We start from the raw sequence: 19673 nt of genomic DNA, 5'->3' as shown, positions 1-19673 counted from the left end.
CTTTCATATCTAAGCGCTTACATCTCATACATTATTGTCTGAAGTGTCTATTTATTCATTAATTACAATGTAGCCAGCACACGCAAATGTAATTAAAGTTTGTTGTAGCATTCTCTTGATTTAATGGATAGCTATTTGGAGAAATCAACAATTTAAAGTTCAAAATATTTGCTTTAAATATTATTAGGTATTAAAAACTGACACCTACATATGCATTAAGTTAAGCTTTCACATTTTTTGAGAAGTTAAATTGCCGTTAAATGATTGATTCATTTTTCGTTTTTAATTTTCAATATATTTTTTTCGGCATTTTCCGCGAAAAGTTATAAAAGCTTTAAGCACTTACAATGTTTAAGCTTTCACTAAGCTTTATTTTTGTTATGAAATTACATGAAAGTTCAAAATATATTCTTGAAACGGTATTAGATATTTGAATTTCACTTATTCTGCATTTTAAGCACTTACAATGCTTAAGCTTTCACTAAGCTTTATTTTAGTTATGAAATGACATGAAAGTTCAAAATACATTCTTGAAACGGTATTAGATATTTGAATTTCACTTATTCTGCATTTTTCGCGAAAATTTGCTCGAAAGTTATAAAAGCTTTAAGCACTTACAATGTTTAAGCTTTCTTTTAGTTATGAACTGACGTGAAAGTCGAAAATATTTTCTTTAAACGCTGCTAGATATTTAAATTTCACGTTCGAACTTCCATCAGATCGAGCTTTCACATTTTTTACAGAATTTAATCGACAGTTATATGATTTATTATAATAATATTTTTGTTTTTATATTTCCATGATATTTTACTTTGAATTTTTTGTGCAGAATTCATACGAGCTTTAAGCACTTATAATTTTAGAAACTTTCACAAAGCTTTGTTTTAGTTATAAAATGCCATGAAAGTAAAAAATATTTTACTTAAAAGCTGCCAGATATATAAATTTCACATTTATACCTGTTTTGAAAGGAGCTTTCACACTTTAACGAAAGCTTTCATAAAAGCTTTCCATGCAAATTTAAAAGTCCACATAATTTTATGGGAATTTGTACTCGACTGCACACTTATAAACAAAAAATTGCTTTTAATTTTCAAAAGCTTTGAGCTTCAGTGATAAAAATATTATAAAGCTCATTAAAGCTTTACTACTATACGTTTGCTTTGATTTTTTGATTCATAGTGACCCTGAATTAATAATAATCTTGTACATACCTTATATACATAGTACATTTTTCATAGTTCACTTAGTACCTTACCTCCTCATAACTGCCAACACTCTTCCATTAAATTATTAGTATTAAAGTCGTGTTGTCTTAATTTAACATTCCGTTACGTTAATAAAATTAAATTTCATTGAACTTGATCATTCATTTCCGTTATCCACAAGTGCAACAGCCGTTCGATCTGCCAAGAAGTTTTAGCAGCGAAGCGAGTTCTGTTGCAAATACTGGCCTTGCCTACGCTTCGCGCACCTCTTCTTAAACCCTCTTTCGCCATTACTTACTTACTTACATAAAAACAATATTAATGTATGCATTCTTAATTTATTTCAATGCGAACTATCACTCTTCCCCCTTACTACACCTCTATCGTCCATGGCAACAACACCCACACACACCGGCCATGCCGTTGGAGTGCAATGTCTTGAAAGTACAAAAGTTGGGTGCGGCGACGTTTAAATTAATTATTTATTATGCGATACGGTTCTTCTTATAAAATTAATGAATGGAATGAGCGCAACGGCAAACAATATAAAATATATAACATGACGCCAAGAATGTGGCATGAGCAAAGAAGGAATGTGAAATGAATGTGCGATACATATAAAGAGAGAGAGAGAGAGAGAGAGAGAGAAACTGAGTGTAAGCGCTCACTGTAGTACCGTTGTAGTAATGGCAATTGGACTGTGACCAACTACTCGTGCTTACAAAGGCAAGAAGACCGAGTTGTTGTTGCGCTGAATGTACGGACGCCATTGAAGAAAATGCCGCTAAAACTATCAGGCGGACATGAAAACTAGTTGTAGTGGAAATGAGCAGAAAAAAAAGCGAAATACAACTGTTGAGGATTGCGATGATTATGTGAGTATGTGTATGTATTCATTTATATATATGATTGGAGCGACTTGTATAAAAACCTGGAGTGAAGGATTAGAAATATTTATATGAAAAATTTGTTGTTTTGCCTGAGCGAAAGACTGGGCAGGCAGCAAATAAGGAAAGTTGCGCGCTAATGGCAGTGAGGACAAGTGAGTGAGCCGCAAGAGCACAACAGCAGATACTCAAATGGATGGGAATGAAGTTATTTCTCATAAGCGCAGAGTATTGAATAGCAAGCGGATACTTAATTCAAACACACAAACATACACTCACATGTGTTTTTAGTTTTGTTATTTACATGTGCCTTTTTTTTATTAGCAACGGTAGCGCGGGCTGGACAGCTTTTTGCTTTGGCTATGTAAGCTGGTGGAGGTGCAGGAAGGCATAGCACGCTGTGTGGGCGTGTAATAAAATATAGGAATCGAAAATGAATAATAAATAAAGTGTTATATTATATAAGAAATATAAAACTTATGAGTAAGCCGATGCGCGCACTCAAGCACACACACACACACACAAACGGAGGCATAGCAGAGTGCTAATAAAGAAAGTACATATGTGTACGCGTATGTAGGTATATAACGTAACTTGTAAGACATAAAACTGAAGCCAAAGAAACGTAGCAAAGCTATCCTTATGCCAGATAAACATACAAACCACTGCACACTGCCTTAGTGCTGTCTCAACTGCCGGTTGCTTATACGCCATGGTGTACGAGGCATAGCATTAAAATTGAATTAGTTTCGAGAAGGCGCGCGCGTAAAATAGTGAAATTATACTTATTTTATTATATTTTATGCGCATTGATATAGACCAATACAAGCTTAAATTACATATAGCTGTACATTTGTAAATACTTTAATATGAAGACAGATTGTTGCATGCTTTATTATGGTTTGAGGCAAAAGCACGGTGGCAGACAGCAAGTTATTGCGGTCTGCTGAAGAAAGAATAATCAATACATTTTATGGCAAGTTGTGGCAAACGGAAAAGTTAATTAAATAAATTACACAATGAAGGGGTTGAATTCATGAAAACATGCAGTGGAGCTTTCATAATTTACTTTAAATTGCTTTTATTTGTGTAAGTAATGAATAATAAATTTAATGACTTAATTTGATGGAATTAATATATGTTATTTTAATGTAATATTGGCCTTTTATACATGAAGTAGAATTCTAAGGCAGAAAATTATTAAAAAATAGTAAAAATTGTAGCACAGCACCATCTAGTGAAAGCTTTCAGTATAAATGGAGAATGAAAATGAGTTTAAAGGCCGTAAAATACAGTAATATAGCATAGTTTTCTAGTATAATGCCATTATTAGAACGAATTCCATTCTTTTTCTTCAAATATAGAGTAGTCTTAAGTACACAAACCTCAAGTTGCAACGCTAAATCAAACCCTGAGATAAACAGCTATGTATATCTTGCGGCCATAGCCTTGCACACACGCTTCAATGTTTGTTTGTACGCTCGTACCGTTATTTATTTGTGTACCTATGTTTATTGCCACAATCATATCTGATTAATACATTATATTCGAGCAATATGCCCGCCGCCAAGACAACGCCGCTGCATGCCACAAGTAAGTAATTAATTCAAAATATAAGCACACTAAGTAGCTAACAACAATAAATACACCACTGTACCTCTGTGTATATAGAAATTTCGAATTATTTGCCAGTGTCCACTGTTAACGTAACAGTTATACATACAGTGAGAACTCGCTATAAGGTACAATTAATACTTATTTTCACGAATTTCAATTAAGAAAATTAATAAAATTATTTGTTGTAAATTAAGAAGAAATACAATTTTTGATTTTTTAAATTTTGGGAAAATATTTAATAATGAGCCTGATGATGCAGCTGCCACAATGCCTTACCTGGCCTCCTCAACTCACTTTACATATACATATACACAAATCAGCATTAAACCCTCGACCATCAAACCAAACATTGCTATTGTCATGTGACAACTAATGTGGCAATTGCAAGGCTTGTGGCACTGCTTGGGGTTATTTGACTTTATCAGCTGCGTACACCATTTGTATATATAAATGTACATATGTATATATAGCGCATCATTGCAGTAGAGAATACATATATAAAGGCAATTTGGAAATCATAAGAGCACAAAGCTAGGTTGCAATTAGCGAATATATGTATAGATATATATATAAATACATATATAAATTGAGATATAGAAATTCATAGAGCTGCTGCCTATGTGACATTAAGTAATTCCTAACAAATAGATATTTAGCTTTTGAAGAAAATAATGCTGAAATATTGAAAAACGATTTTTTCCAATGTTAAAATGTAAACTAAAGTCGCATAAAGAGGTCAAGATTAGAAAAAAATGAACAAAGTGATCATCTATAATGACACAAACACATAAATGTCCAAGAATATGCACGCAAACGCATTCATCCACATACATACATACACTCATATATCATTATATAACATAAACTTGATTATCATATGCGCGTTTCCACAATATTGATTTAGTACGCAATATTAGGTATTTCTCCGCCTTATATATATATGCATATGTGTTATGTATTTGTTTACCTTACGCTCGAGCTCAAGTTTGTTTCATTAGTATTAATCTTGTTATATGTATATATGTATGTATGTATGTATGTCTGCAATTGCGTAATGATATCAAAATGTAATACTGCTTCCCTTGAACTCTTCATCGAGGCATTTTGTTATGGTAGCTTTGTGGACATTGGCCTACAATATTTAGTTAGACATTTAGCGGTATCTATTCAGCTACAGACACACAGATATGTTTCTGCTTAGTTGTACTTATGTAAACCTATGTGCATTTTGGCGTTTCTAAAATTCGTAAGCATATCAATGCATTCAACATTATTTATAACTGGCAGTTACGCGTAGCTAAAGCGCTAGTTTGATACAATGTCAATGACTCGACATGGCGTATACGTAACGCAGGTAGTTGCAGTGCTGCAAGCAACTTTTAAGGCATAATGCAATTATGTTTGTATTTTAAAGCATGTAAATGCTTAAGTAGTAAATAAGTAAATATAAGTTTCCAACCTTTTAAATATGCATACAATTATTATTGTATTTTTACTTTGCTTACTCATTGCCTCTGCAACAGGTACTTTTCGACCGTTATTATTTTGAAATTTTTAAATATTTTCGTGAGGCAGACGACAACAAGGCTTAAAGGTTATAAATGCACTTTTAATATTTCATATGATGTACATCAATTACTTACGCCAATTGAATGCATCTGAAAATGCTAAGAGAAAAAATTGTGAGAATCTCCATTAACAAGCTGCTTTTAATAGTAAATCAATAATTTACCGAAAAAATAACAAGGGAGTTGCTAAGGAGGGTATTATAGTTTTGTTCACATAACGGTTGGTTGTAAGTCCTAAAACTAAACGAGTTAGATATAGGGTTATATATATCAAAATGGTCAAGGTGGCGAGTAAAGTTCAAATCCGTCCGTGCAAGCTGTAACTGTAAAAATTTATATATATTGATGAAACTTGGTAGATACATGTATTTCTTGCCACCATAAGTTAACTTCAAAAATGGGCAAAATCGGACCACTGCCACGCTCACAAAATGACTATACCCGAAAATTTGTTTGTACATATCTCTTGTCGTTTCTTTTAGGCATTACCTCATACAGTCCAAAAATCTATGAAATTGGATTAGAACCACACCCACCTGCCATACAATGGTTATGTTGAGAACTACTAAAAATGATTTAATTCTGTAAGGAAAACCACCAGAAACCTTAAATTTCATTATAAATGTAGTACAGAAGAGCTGCACTCAAAATGGTATACAAAATTTTAAATGGGTATGGGTCAAAAACCATATCTCCGAAATTTCACCAATTTCAATGAAATTCGGTTCATAATATCTGTTTGACTTTCCAACGATATGCTGTGAAAATAGACCAAATCGGTTCACAACCACCTTTGTTTTTTTTTTTTTAATAATATTTAGATAAACTTACTATGCATACTTTATCAGAAGCACGGAATGCGCTTCTTATTTTTAAACGCTTGTTTTCAGAGTAAACCTTATGTGAGGTACTGCGGAAGGAAATACTAAGTTATATATAAATTCGATTCAGTTCAGTTGTTGTGTTATAAAAATAGAAAAAAATTCCATTCAATGAAACAATAAAAAGCATATTTATATGGCATTATTAAATGTTAAATATATTTATAAAATAGATATGATGTTTGCTATCGCTAAATATAAAGCATGAAGTACAATTGACATATGTAGTACGACACCAACTGTAGACCTTTCCAACTAGCGTATAAAAATTATTATTTTTTTATTTTTTTACTGTGTAGCAACAGCCGCATAATTTTTTATGCAAATACTTCATATGACATTCTTCAAGTACGCAAATAAAATGTTTGCCAACACCGAAATAACTCGATAAATTAGCATAACCTAAAGGAATTTGCATAACTAAGTCACGCTAAAAATATTAAATATCACACAAAACAGAAATGCAACAACAATTTAAAGAAAACTAACAGTCCACACCGCGCGCATTCTAAATTAACTGATCAAATTTATATATGCCACATATTTGCACACTTCATTTCGAACACAGAGTAGGTATGAAAACACCTGAAAAATTACAAATGTATGTATGTATGTGTATGTGTGTGTGTGTGTGTGTACTTGCAAATAATGTGGGCGTATTGACTTGTGTCAAATGGGGGGAAAAAAGAAATAATCAACTATAATTCCATCTACGTCATGTGTGTTGGAAATTACGCTAAAGACTATCCCACGAAGACGGGTGCTAAGTGAAATGAACAACAGGCCGACCCATAGTTAACCAAAAGTACCAAACAGAAGTGGCTTTGTTAATGTGTTAAGTTAACGAAAATGTGGCTAAAATGCTTGAGCACATATATTTGTTTATTTGTATGTATGTGTGTTTGTATGTATTTGTGTGTGACATGCAAAAAAGCTCGCTTGCAGCACAAACTAGTTAAGTGTAGTCGTTAAATGCGAAAACCGCGTAAGTTGGTGTTTAATTGCTTGCTATTTAATGCGTATCGCTTATTGCCTAAAATCGTTCGCAAATAAACAGTTACACTGTGTACACAGCAGTCGAAACGTTGTGTGTGTGTGCGTTTGCGCAAATTAAGCGGCAAACGTTGGCGATTTGGTAGCAAAATTATGCGCTTGCCGCATATTTAGTTCAACTACTGCAATTTTTATTTTATGGCATTTAAAAGTTATTATGTCGTAAATGCCATAAACAACAAATACCTACTCACTCGCCTGTACATATATATGTATTATATGTTGTGCAGAAAATAAACTTACAAGCCGGTTCGTTAACTTTGCGAAACTCTATTGGCTGCCATTCACTTGAAGTGAGGCGTTCATACATTCATATATGTATATATTTATGTTTTATATACACTAGTTTATACATTTATACACATGTTTTGGCATATTATGTCCGCGCATGAATTAAGTAACTTAACTAACTACTCGTGCTGCCTCCGCTTTATCAAAAGTATGTGCAGCTTCACTAATATTTAAACAGCTGCGCTTTCAGGGTGTTGCATTTATTTTATAACATTTTCAAATTTAATAATTATTATATATACATCTGAGATAATACGACTTAAGTTATAGGCAACTGCTTACCTAGAAAATTAAATTTAAAAATAGCATAATAATTTAACTAAGCAATATTGAACCAAATATAGTCTTCACCGAAACCTGAGAACTTTTTTTTATAGATTTTTAATATTAATCTCCAAGGTCTGACAAAGCTCATTGTTGTTGTTGTAACAGTATAAAATATTCTTAGAGATTTCTACAGAATTAACAATGCCGGATCATATATTATTCCAAGATAATTCTGATTATGTAAATCCGACGATCGTGCGTTATACAATAACTCGTACAACTTCGGCACTCCTCGGTTCTTGATATTGTTCATAAAGTGCTAGTATGAGCATTCCTGACTGGATATATAAATATAAATAACTAGCAGACCGCTCCGGCTTCGCACGGGTTTAAACATACATTTCAAAAGTTATAAGTTTCTACACATACATACACACTCTCCCATACATATGTATGTACTTCCCCGTTTCTTCCGTGGGTTCATTTTAAAATAGTAAAATGAGGAAAATTCGAACATGAAATTATATTTTATTTACAATGAGCTAAAACTTGATTACGACCTCTAGTCTTCGGTGTCCGATGTCTTTCACTCTGATTATGAAGGCATTGGGAGCGCTCAGAGCTTGATGCCCTAGTGCTAGCGTGTATATTTCCAATATTTCGCTCTTCAAGCCATTGCACACGCTCCGTACTCGACTCTCAAGCGCATACTTGGGAGGTTTTGAAATTTTTTTCAGCAAGCAGCTGCGAGAACTCGTTACTCGACTCTTTGGCAAGCGATTGCGATGCGAAGAGAATGACTTCCAAGACGAATTTCAGTTTCAGAATAAGATTCTCCATCACGAAGTCTTTTTGATACCCTCACCTGGGAACTATGTCCAGAAAGTTGAGATTCTAGCAATAAGAATAGCCTATGTTACTCGGGGTGAATGTAGCTTTCCAATGGTGAAAGAATTTTTGAAATCGGCACAGTAGTTTTTGAGTTTATTCAATACAAACATACGTACGAATCTTTCCTCTTTATAATAGTAGTATAGAAATAAATATAAATGATTTAAGTTACCACTTTAAAGATCTAGCAGTAGAGAACAAAAATTGTTGCAACACAGAGTAATTTGCACGAAAGTGATCTAGTGATCCTTCGACGAACGTAGCATGAATTTTTCGTTTATTTTTTTATTCATAATTTATTGTATCACCAGTCTAATAGCGCTTCAGCCTAATTAATTGTTCAATACAAATTTTTATTGAGAAAACCTTTTTGGCCTTTTATACTGCCGGCTACTCGATAATCGATCAGCTGTTATACATTTTTGTTTTTGCTTTTCATAAAAATTTGGTAAGTTTCATCAGCTGATTACTATTTTTCACCAAAAAATTCAGCCAATCGCAGACAAGGAACGTATATCGTACGTATTTGTCGCAGAGTTGCATTTGACTTTCAAGTCGATTAAAATTCAATTAAAAATAGTTGTAGATTTTATTTTGTATGGTAAATCAAACTTAATAACCGTTTTAATCTAGCAGCGGCAGGTTAATTGAACATGGAGCTAACTATCTAAAAACGCTATAAAGCTAGAAGTATTTTAATTTCAAATCAAATAAAGTAAGCAGTTCAAAATGATATTCGAATGTTGAGCAATAAAGCGCAAAATTTGACGCAAGATCGTTATTCTACTTGTATATATGTAAGTTATACATCTTATACTCAATTCTGCTTTCAATGCGAACTCAATATACAATTAGCATTTGGCTTTAACTAAATCATATGATTGATATAATTATTTCTTACCGAAATCAAGATTTCTTAATTCAAGACACACCTACTCAAAGCCAGCTGGTAGCTTTTGCAAAACTTTTTTAATGTACTAAGCAACAACAATAACAAGTTTTCTCAAATTTAGAATTATTGACACTTATGTTTTGCCATTAAGTACAAATATAGCAAATAATCAAATCAATAATTTTGAAAAAAAAAATATATGAAATATAGAGCTTTACAGTGCATTCCAGAAATGAGTGCACAAGAAATTGCAAACTAAAAAAATAACTAAAATGATAATAAACTAGTAAATATTGCCGCCTTTTAATTAGCAGTTAATTGCTAGTGTTTTCACTAGTTTTTCTACGAATCAAACTTATTACTTTGTTGTGTTGTCGGCAACAACAACAACTGCTATTTAATTACAACAAATGACAATTACGGTATTTAAAAAATTACAAAAACAAACAAAAATTTGCAATGACTATAAAATGTTACAACAACAACAACAACAACAAGTAGATAATAATAACAAATGCAATTGCAAACGTAATAATATTGCAAGAAAGGCACACACACACACACACACACACCCACAAATATACAAAAGTGAGTTTATATGAATATATGTATGTATATATGTATATATGTATGAGTACCTATGTGCATAAGCGTATACGTGTTTGTGTGCACGTCGTCCATCGGCAGCTAGTAAATTAATGTAGCTTAACATTTTTATAGTTGCATGCGATGAAAGTAATTTTTTCCATTGTTTCTAGCTTCAATTTTTTGTTTTTGCATTCATTTTTTGGTGTTGTTGTTTTTCGCTTTTTTTTCGCAAAACACCATAATCAGCCAAGTCTGGCAAGTGCAGGCCGGCAGTAGGCCGGCTGACTGAGTACGATGGCTCGGGCGGAAGCCAACCGCCAATGGCTTAATCAAAATAAAAACAAAGCTATAGTAACAACAACAACAACTACAACAACGAATTGGAATTGCAATGCAATAAATAATTACACTTAAGTATATGTATTAGGAAATGCTCAGCACACACACACACTGAGGAGCTTGTATATATTATTATATTATTTCAGTTGAATGCATATGCATGTGGCAGCGGTGCAATGCAAAATGTATGTATGTATGTATAAGCCAAAGTTTTAGTTAAACAAAATTAACTTTATAATTTTCGTGGCAATTGCAATGGCAAATGGAGGTGAAAGAAAGAAATTGCAGCAAATGGCTGGCGAATCGCAGTGGCACTCGTACAAACACACACACACTCATACACTCACACATAAGCATAAACTCACACTGCTTCACTGTAATTTCTTGCATTTCCCCCTTGTAAACTGCAGTAAGTCATTCAAAATGTAGTTGTTGTTTGTTGTACAACTACAATTGCAAGCACTTTTTATTTAACATATCATTTACTGTAGTTGGCTAATTTGAAATTTGAAAATGCATATTTCTTCACTTTTCTGCTGTTTATTTTTTTCCAATATTTCCTTCACTTTTCTGCAATTCTTTATGTTTGCTGTTGTTGTTGTTGTTGTGGAAATTAACATTTTAGCGCAATTGCATTTGCATGTTTGCAAGGTGAACGGCTAATAAGGACTTGTGTGCAGGGCAAAGTGCTGGTTGCCGGCAAAATTGGTATTGTAATATTTAATGAGCGCGGCAGCAGGCATAATAATTTAGCAATTGTATGTTGTTTTCGATCTCAATTTCTTTGTTTGCTTCTTTTTATGCGATTTATTTCGAGAAATAGATTTGTTTGAAATAAATATGAATAATATGCAAAGTCTTCGGTACCTAAAAAGGGTAGAAGTAGTATATAAAAGGTTACTGGCTTATTTTACCTATCTTTAGGTCGCAGTAGACTAAAATTAGGTCTAATATATATGGAAATATGTTTATGAACTATAGGCAACACTTTGTTTATATGCAGTATGACTCAGAGCACCCATTAGCTAACTTATAAATATCGCATAGTTGTAGACTTCAATCTATATGGACAAGCAGATATGCAGAAATAATATCGTCTGTTTATTTAAATTAGACCCATTTTCAAATCTAATGTAGTCGTTTCTTTATGTAAGTAGACTATAACAATCTTCGATTCTTAACTTTTTTGCTCGCTATGTTTTAACTAATTATATGTATAGCTCAACATTTATTATTTCATCTCTCTTTCATTTATACCACTTATACTAGTTCTGCCTTCGATTGGCCACTCTCAAAATAATGATAAAAAACAAAATTTTTGTGTTTCGTATTAGGTATACAACTTTGCTTCTGCCGTTTTTTTGTAAATTTAATATTTTTTGTAAAAAAAAACGGTTACAAATGTCGATGAGCCTCAGCGCACTTTTCTTGGAATTGACATTTTCAGTTGAGAATAAATTTGGGATGCAAACAGATCTCTACAAATACGAGGGCTGCTATATATATTTCTGGCCTAGGCAACACTAAGTGTTGTCAGGTGCAATCTGACATTTCCATTAGAAAGTTTGACATTTTTTAGCATAACATCACTCAGAACGGTTTGTCATTTAATCGTGAATTGTTTTATTTACAGTGAATTAAAAAATTCATTTCGGCCAAAAAATGGAATTAACTCGTGAACATTTTCGTGCGATCATTTTTACAATTTTCGACGTGGATTATCGCGACAAGAGTGCATCGATGAACTAAAATCTTTGTATGGCTATGAAGCACCATCTTATAGCACTGTGAAAAACTGGTACAACGAATTCAATCGTGGCCGACGCTCGCTCAAAGACGAATTCCGTGAAGGTCGTCCAAAAACAGCCGTTGTGCCAGAAAACATCGATGCCGTACGTGAACTGATAATGCAAGACCGTCATGTAACATACCTTCAGATAGAGGCATGTCTATGCATTTCTCCCACCAGCATACATTCGATATTGCATGAACACATGGCCGTAAAAAAGGTTTGTTCTCGTTGGATCCCGCACAATTTGACAATCGCTCAAAAAAAGGCTAAAAAAAATGCTTCGAAAATTGGTTTGAGCGCATGCAGAAGTGTATAAATCTTGATGAAGAATATTTTGAAAAACAATAAAACCATTTTTATTAGGCTAGAAACATATATAACAGCCCTCGTACTGTGTTGGGTTAATGTTGACACAAATGTCCAAGATCGATATAAACCGATTTAATCGAACAGTGCTTGACCCTAGAGACATTTTTTGCGTTGGTTATCAATTGTTTCATCAAATTTTTTCAGTTGTCTGTAAGGCTTGGAGCCTCTCCTAAGATATCTATATATATAAATATGCATTTAATAATAATATATGAATCCATTTATATTATCATTGTCAGAACAATTACAACAACAACTCATTAGCAATTTCATGATATACAACTACGCTTAACCATCTTCATTACTAATATAGCAACAACAATTATATATTGCTTGAATCTCTATTTTGTTCACCATGTTGACAGTACAGTACATAGCTGTAAATGATGGGCACAACTCGCCACTTTCGAGAGCACACATACAAATGGTGACTTAACGACATATAACGGTTATTAGTACATATGTAATAATATATAATTAGCGGTAAAGTGCGCTGGAGATAACAAATAGTGTTCCAAGGCATATATGCAAAGTGAGAAGACACAAAACATGGGCACCTTAAGCACCGGTCATATGCGTGAAATAAATTAAAGGCACTTTCAAGTGCTCTGCTGCAGCTTAAGTGTGCATTTAGATCAATATACTATAATATATATTTGGTTTCAACTTGAAAGAAATAAATCTATGACATCCAGGAGTTAGTACTCCTGAATCGCTGATCCACCAAATTTTAGAATAGAACTAGACACTTGTAATCTGATTTTTAGGCAATACATCAATAATCTTAAATCACCTAAATTTAAACGAGAAAAAAAATTATGCTTTAAGGTAAATTCAGTTTTTTAAATTAAATATAGAAAACTATGAATTTATTTTTAATTTTTTTTTCAGTTTTACATTATAGATTTAGTGATAAAATCTATGTTTCATATACCTATAAGGTAAACCCACTCAGTTGAGCAAACTCAAACTGTATTAGCCAAATTTCACGCTGTCTAGAGCATATATTTATATCCACCGAACTGAAGTGCCTAAAACTTTCTCTAGTTCGACATATAAATATAACGATAATTTCTAAAACAAACTACAAATATATATATAGCAATTGCAAATTTACCTTGCGCTCAATAAATGAATAAAAAAATTTGAATCCACTGCCGGTAACTACACTCGAGTGCCAAATGTGTTTGATGAAAAACTGGCATTCAAAGCAATTTCACTTATTAACTCAGCAAGCATAAAATCCAATAACACGAATGAGTGTGTGTGTGTGTGCGTTGGCAGAACATAAATGAAGTAAAAAAAATTTAAAAATAAAATATGGCTGAAAGACATAGCAAATGCATAGAACTGCTTGGTTGGCATTGCTTGAAAGGCGCCACTAGGCGTATACGTTACCTGCACTGCTACCACTGTGCAGTCTTCATGCTTGGATACGAGTGTGTGTGTGTGTGCGTGTGCTTAGGTAAACGAGCCTACATGACGCGTAGAAGTATTTATATTTATATTTATATGCATTTGCGTTGTAGCAAATAAATTTCAAATGTCCAAAACTCGCTTAACACACACGCACATATGCATGCAGATAGCTGTGAGTTCTTACCTAGCAAGGCACGCATACACACTAATCATCAAAATGAAAATGAAAAACTTATTAAAGGACATGAGTAAAAGTACCGAGCAGATAAAATGCGTTCACATACACACACATACATATAAATCTATACAAGCACTGGAAGGAAGCAACGCAAAGGTGCGCTGCTATGAGTCCTACTTATATGAGAGTATGTGTATGTGTGTGTGCGGCCGTAAAGCAAAGCAACTTAGTTAGTATCAAAACACTTGCATACCACACATTTTTCCATGGTTGCAAACAAACGTTCAGCTGTTGGCATTAGCTGCGTACTTGCAACATGCCAACACCAACAACAGCAGCTGCTGCACCACACTCCGCCAAACTGCACAGGGCACATACATCAACCGTGTGCATATCACTACATAAGCGGCAAGTTGCCACAAACCGTTGCAATCAAATCGCCCAGTTGCAGTGCATAGTTTTGCAAGTTGCAACAACGCTCAGCAGCTAGCGTTTGTATGCATGTATGAGTGCTGCAATGTTTTTGAGTGAGTATATATTCGGTGAGTATGGGGCACAATGCGGTGGCACCAGCAGCAATGCCAACAAAAACAAAAAGTGTATGCACAGCGTTAACGTCATTGCCTCGTCCTATAGCTGTATTTGTGTGTATATGTAAGTATCTGTGTGTGTTTGTGCTGCTGCTATTGCTGTAGCCCCTCGAAATAATATTTAATATTTAGAGAGAAATAAATATTAAATGAATGTGTTACTTAGAAAATCTAAAGGTATGCATAGAAGCAATCGCAATGCATGCGCCCATGTCTAACAGCACACACACACACATACATACATACATATAAACACATAAAATCATACATGCCGAGCTAGCTAGCTATGTGCTGCGCTGCAATGGCAGTGACACTTGTGTTTGCCATGAGTTACGATGGCAGCCAACAGCCAGTCACCTGAATGACCCAATGCTCGCAAGTGCTTGCTGTGTGTGGCATTCGTTGTAGTACACTAGGACTCTCCACTACTCCGCTCTATTATACTATTTCGCTGTGTTTTTCGTTTGCCATTTTCACATATATTTTTTGTTGACCACCGCGTGCTCAATACGCCGGTTCTGTAGGGAGGAGGATAGAAGATGGTGCAAAGTTGAAACATTGCTTTTCAAGCGGTAAACTGGTGGCAATCAATTCTTTTTTTTTCGTTGCATACTCTTCACTTGTTGGTGCTGAGTTGTTGTTGCTAGTAGCTATGCTACTTTCTATTACTTGCACTAATACAATCAAAATGAGAGCGCAATGGCAGCACTCGCATACGCGCACGGCCAAGCCAACAAACCAGCAACACAAATCGTCAGCTAAGCAACGTTTGAGGGCTCGTAAGTCACCACAAATGCAGAAATGTGTGTATGGGTATTTGAAACCCTATTGGAATTTTTATTTTAATAAATAGTGAGAGAGTTACCGAAACGAACATATAATTGGTATAAAATGGTAAAAACTGGCATAATCGCCTAGATTAATTTGAATCATAAAATCATAGATAATAATTAAACAAACATGAAACTGGTATAAACCGCATACAAGCTGGTATAAACGAACATGAAACTGGTATAAGCCACATAAAAACTGGTATAATCAAATCATAGTATTTATACTGATTCAATTAGTTTTCAAAACTGTCTTTGAATTGGAAATCGTGTATTGTAGCGAATTGAACAAGCAACTGGTATAGTACAATAATACTATATTTGCTTAAACTGGCATAATCAAACACAAAATTTATGGGATACTAAGCTTTGGAAGGATGTGAATCGTATAAGCAACCGGTATGAACCACATAAAATAAAATAAATTCAGATGAAATTTGTGTTCAAAGCGGCAAATCTTGGCTGACAGCCAATCGAACACGACCGGTATAAACCACATAAACTAGTATAATTGAAAATTTATAAAAAATTAAGCGTTTAAACCTCTTTAATGAGATTTTTAAATATCTCTTGATATCAGATCGGATCAGTTTTACTGAATTCTCATTAGATTTTGAAGAGAACAAAGCTTAAAATTTTTTCCTACAGGCTATATAGCTAACTAACACACATAAATCTTACATAATCTTCAATGCCTCACCATTACTGATTTCCTTTTATATGTGCAATTTATATCTATTTCGTTTACACACACAAAGGCAGACACCTGCGAACATATTCAAATTGCCACCCTTTAGAGACACAGACAAATACACACCTAGTAATGCAGGGGGGGTTTGCATAGAAAAACACATGCATGCGGCTAAAACCTTATAAATTATGTAAGACGAGCGTAATTTCTTATTTAAAATGCCATTAAATTTTTTGAATAGAAATTTTCTCTGCTTCTTCTGCTACATTTTTTTTTTTTGAGGTGAGCAAGGAGTGTTGGAAGGTGCTGTTGATGGTCGCTGGCAATTCAAATGGTGAGTGATGAATAGGCATGACAGGCGGTACGTGAGTGTGTGTGTGTGTTAATAATAAAAAATGATTATATGTATATGCCACATAACGGTAATAATATTCTATGCATTTGCATATTGGCATGTGGTTAACTCAGCAGGGAAGGCAATGATTTACACATTTATTCTTACAAACCCAGTCTGTCTAGTCTGTATATTTTCAGTTCATTCATTTACTATTATTTAATGTATTTGCAGCTCTGATTGTTTTGGACAATGCGCAATCCTGCAAAACTACAACGTTTGGACGACGGTGTGACAATTGCTGAAGAATTTATGAAGTTTGTAGAGTTTGAAGCGCTTTTGTGACTGGGCAATTATTACTGTGTATATACAAACTTCTACCACAAATTTTTTAAAATTTTATTGTTTTTGTAAAATTATTTTAGATTTTAGTCTTCTTGTTAAAAATATTGTTATTAAGGGAAATAATCATATTTCATTGAAACTGCACACAGCAAGCTTTATAAACCCAAAACTTACCATGAAAGCTCACAAAACAAATCCAACATTAATTTTTAAAACACAACGGTGCATGAACTTCATTCTTTAATAATTCGTAAATAGAGCCTAGCTGCCCGCTCATACTTGAGCTTACATATTTTAGCAGTATTTACCAAAGCTTTGCATGAAAGCTCCAGAGATCTTAGTCAACATAAAAACCACTATCACAGGTGTGTATATGAGAATAAGATAAATATATACGGCAGTACATATAATAAACTACGCGGAGGCCTTCGAGCCTAAGTGTAAGTTTTAAGCCAGAACACCGAAACGCAACAAAAAACTGCAGCGTGGAACTTCTCGAAAAAAGAACGCATGAAATGTGTGCCTCGAACTGCATAGTCAAATACAGCCTTAAATGTATGTATATTGCAATCGCAGCTCAAATAAGTTAGACTACTACCACGAAGGTGTGTGAGCTTTCACTATTCACTTGTGGATTCTTGCACAAAAAAGTCTATGCAAACAGTAATTCATAAAATATGTTTTTTATTCTAAAAGTTTATGTTTATACAAAAAAAAGTTAAATACATAACGGTAAACATACATATTTATGCATTTATAACGGTGAAAGCTTGGCCCGTTTTCACTAGTTATTCGTTTATTTTTCATCTAGTGGACATAAATTATTCAAAAGCATGGTAAATGAGTGCAATGAGTGATGGTAAGGGGGTAAGAAGTGATAAACAACGTATGTATGGTGGAGGAGAAATGTAGAATGCAATGGAAAAGAAATAAGAAATAAAAATTAGACTAAGAAGCAAATAAAATAAAATAAAATAAAAATGAAATAAAATAAAATAAAATAAAATAAAATAAAATAAAATAAAATAAAATAAAATAAAATAAAATAAAATAAAATAAAATAAAATAAAATAAAATAAAATAAAATAAAATAAAATAAAATAAAATAAAATAAAATAAAATAAAATAAAATAAAATAAAATAAAATAAAATAAAATAAAATAAAATAAAATAAAATAAAATAAAATAAAATAAAATAAAATAAAATAAAATAAAATAAAATAAAATAAAATAAAATAAAATAAAAATGAAATAAAATAAAATAAAATAAAATTAAATTAAATTAAATTAAATTAAATTAAATTAAACTAAATTAATTTAAATAAAATAAAATTAAATTAAATTAAATTAAATTAAATTAAATTAAATTAAATTAAATAAAGTAAAATAAAATAAAATAAAAATGAAATAAAATAAAATAAAATAATGAAAAAGTTTATAATTTTAAGCCTTTCCTGTTTTTTTTTTTTGGTGTACCTTTGAGTTAATGAACTTTATGGAAAATTTCTGAAAAAGCATTATTTACTTTCGTTAGCTTTATTATTTAATATGTTTTATTGATTTTAGTTTAAAAAATTTTCCAACAGATGTGCCAATATAAATAATATTTTCAAACTAAATTGTAGATATTTGAAGACACGTGTGCGCGAATTATTTGGTAAAACCCAAATTAAATTTATAATAAGAAATTTACTTAAAAAGTTTCAAATAAATAAATTCATTAAAACATACACACCAAACATGTTTTAATAATTTGCATTGAAAAATAAATATTTAACATTTAAAAAATGTAGCTGCGCTGACATTGAAACCACTCGTTAGCTGTCTAGGATTCGCCAGAATTTGGCTAATGGTGAATCGAACGTACAACTGGCAAAAAACGAAAAGACTGTCTTAAGAAACAGTCGACTAAATTTAGACTAACTAAACATATTTAATAGTTCTCATAAATAAATATGTATATTAAGGCGCACGTGTAGACAATTTATAATTTGATAAATAAAAATTATAAAACACATGTTTAGGCCAAATAAATGTGCGTCCATGCACAGGTGTTGATTATTTAAATACTTACTCAATTAATAATGACAGCACTAGACATAGACATACATATGTATCTATATGTATATATAGTGACTTGTGAAAACACTCACCTGGAATGAGATGAAAACAAAGGAAATAATAGTTAGAAAATATTCATATTTGTTATTTGTTTATTTGTATGTAAATACAGACATTTACGTAATGAAAAAATAAGACAAAGGTTTAGTTAAGGTTGGTAACCTAAAAAAAAAAAAATTCTATATAAATATATCTTCGATTTGGCATCCGGATTTCACAGCCACAAGCAACGCACACGCTTTGCATATACATATGTACGAATGTAACTGTATTATTTCTTGCCATTTCTCAAATGCCATTAAAAAGCTGTTATTTGCGTAATTTAAATAAAAAGAAATAAAGAGAACAACGCTTGCGTCATTGCCAACGCTACTTCAAGGCAGGAAATTATTCATAATATCAAAAATAAACAATAATAATACAAATAATTGAATATGCCAATTTAAGAAATGGCAAAAAAGATTGCCAGCAAAGCACACAACAACAACAACAACAACAGCAAAACCAAAAGAAATACATAAA

General features: G+C 32.6%; 1 protein-coding gene across 8 annotated transcripts in view; it reads right to left on the bottom strand.

Annotated features, from left to right (window-relative positions):
* Window positions 1-19673, bottom strand: part of LOC105214101 (protein bric-a-brac 2) — an 81180-nt gene that overhangs the window by 5735 nt on the left and 55772 nt on the right. The window contains exon 3 of one of the 8 annotated variants that reach the window (XM_054228531.1): window positions 18507-19183. The exons of the other annotated variants lie outside the window; for them this stretch is intronic. Within the exon in view, the coding sequence (XP_054084506.1) occupies window positions 19148-19183 (36 nt within the window). The 3' untranslated portion in view covers window positions 18507-19147. Of the gene's footprint in view, window positions 1-18506; window positions 19184-19673 lie in introns of those variants that run through there. 8 annotated transcript variants of the gene reach the window in all.

This window comes from Zeugodacus cucurbitae, chromosome 4 (assembly GCF_028554725.1).
Source record: "Zeugodacus cucurbitae isolate PBARC_wt_2022May chromosome 4, idZeuCucr1.2, whole genome shotgun sequence".
In the NCBI taxonomy this organism is placed as follows: Eukaryota; Metazoa; Arthropoda; class Insecta; order Diptera; family Tephritidae; genus Zeugodacus; species Zeugodacus cucurbitae.
This window is presented reverse-complemented; position numbering and strand designations above follow the sequence as displayed.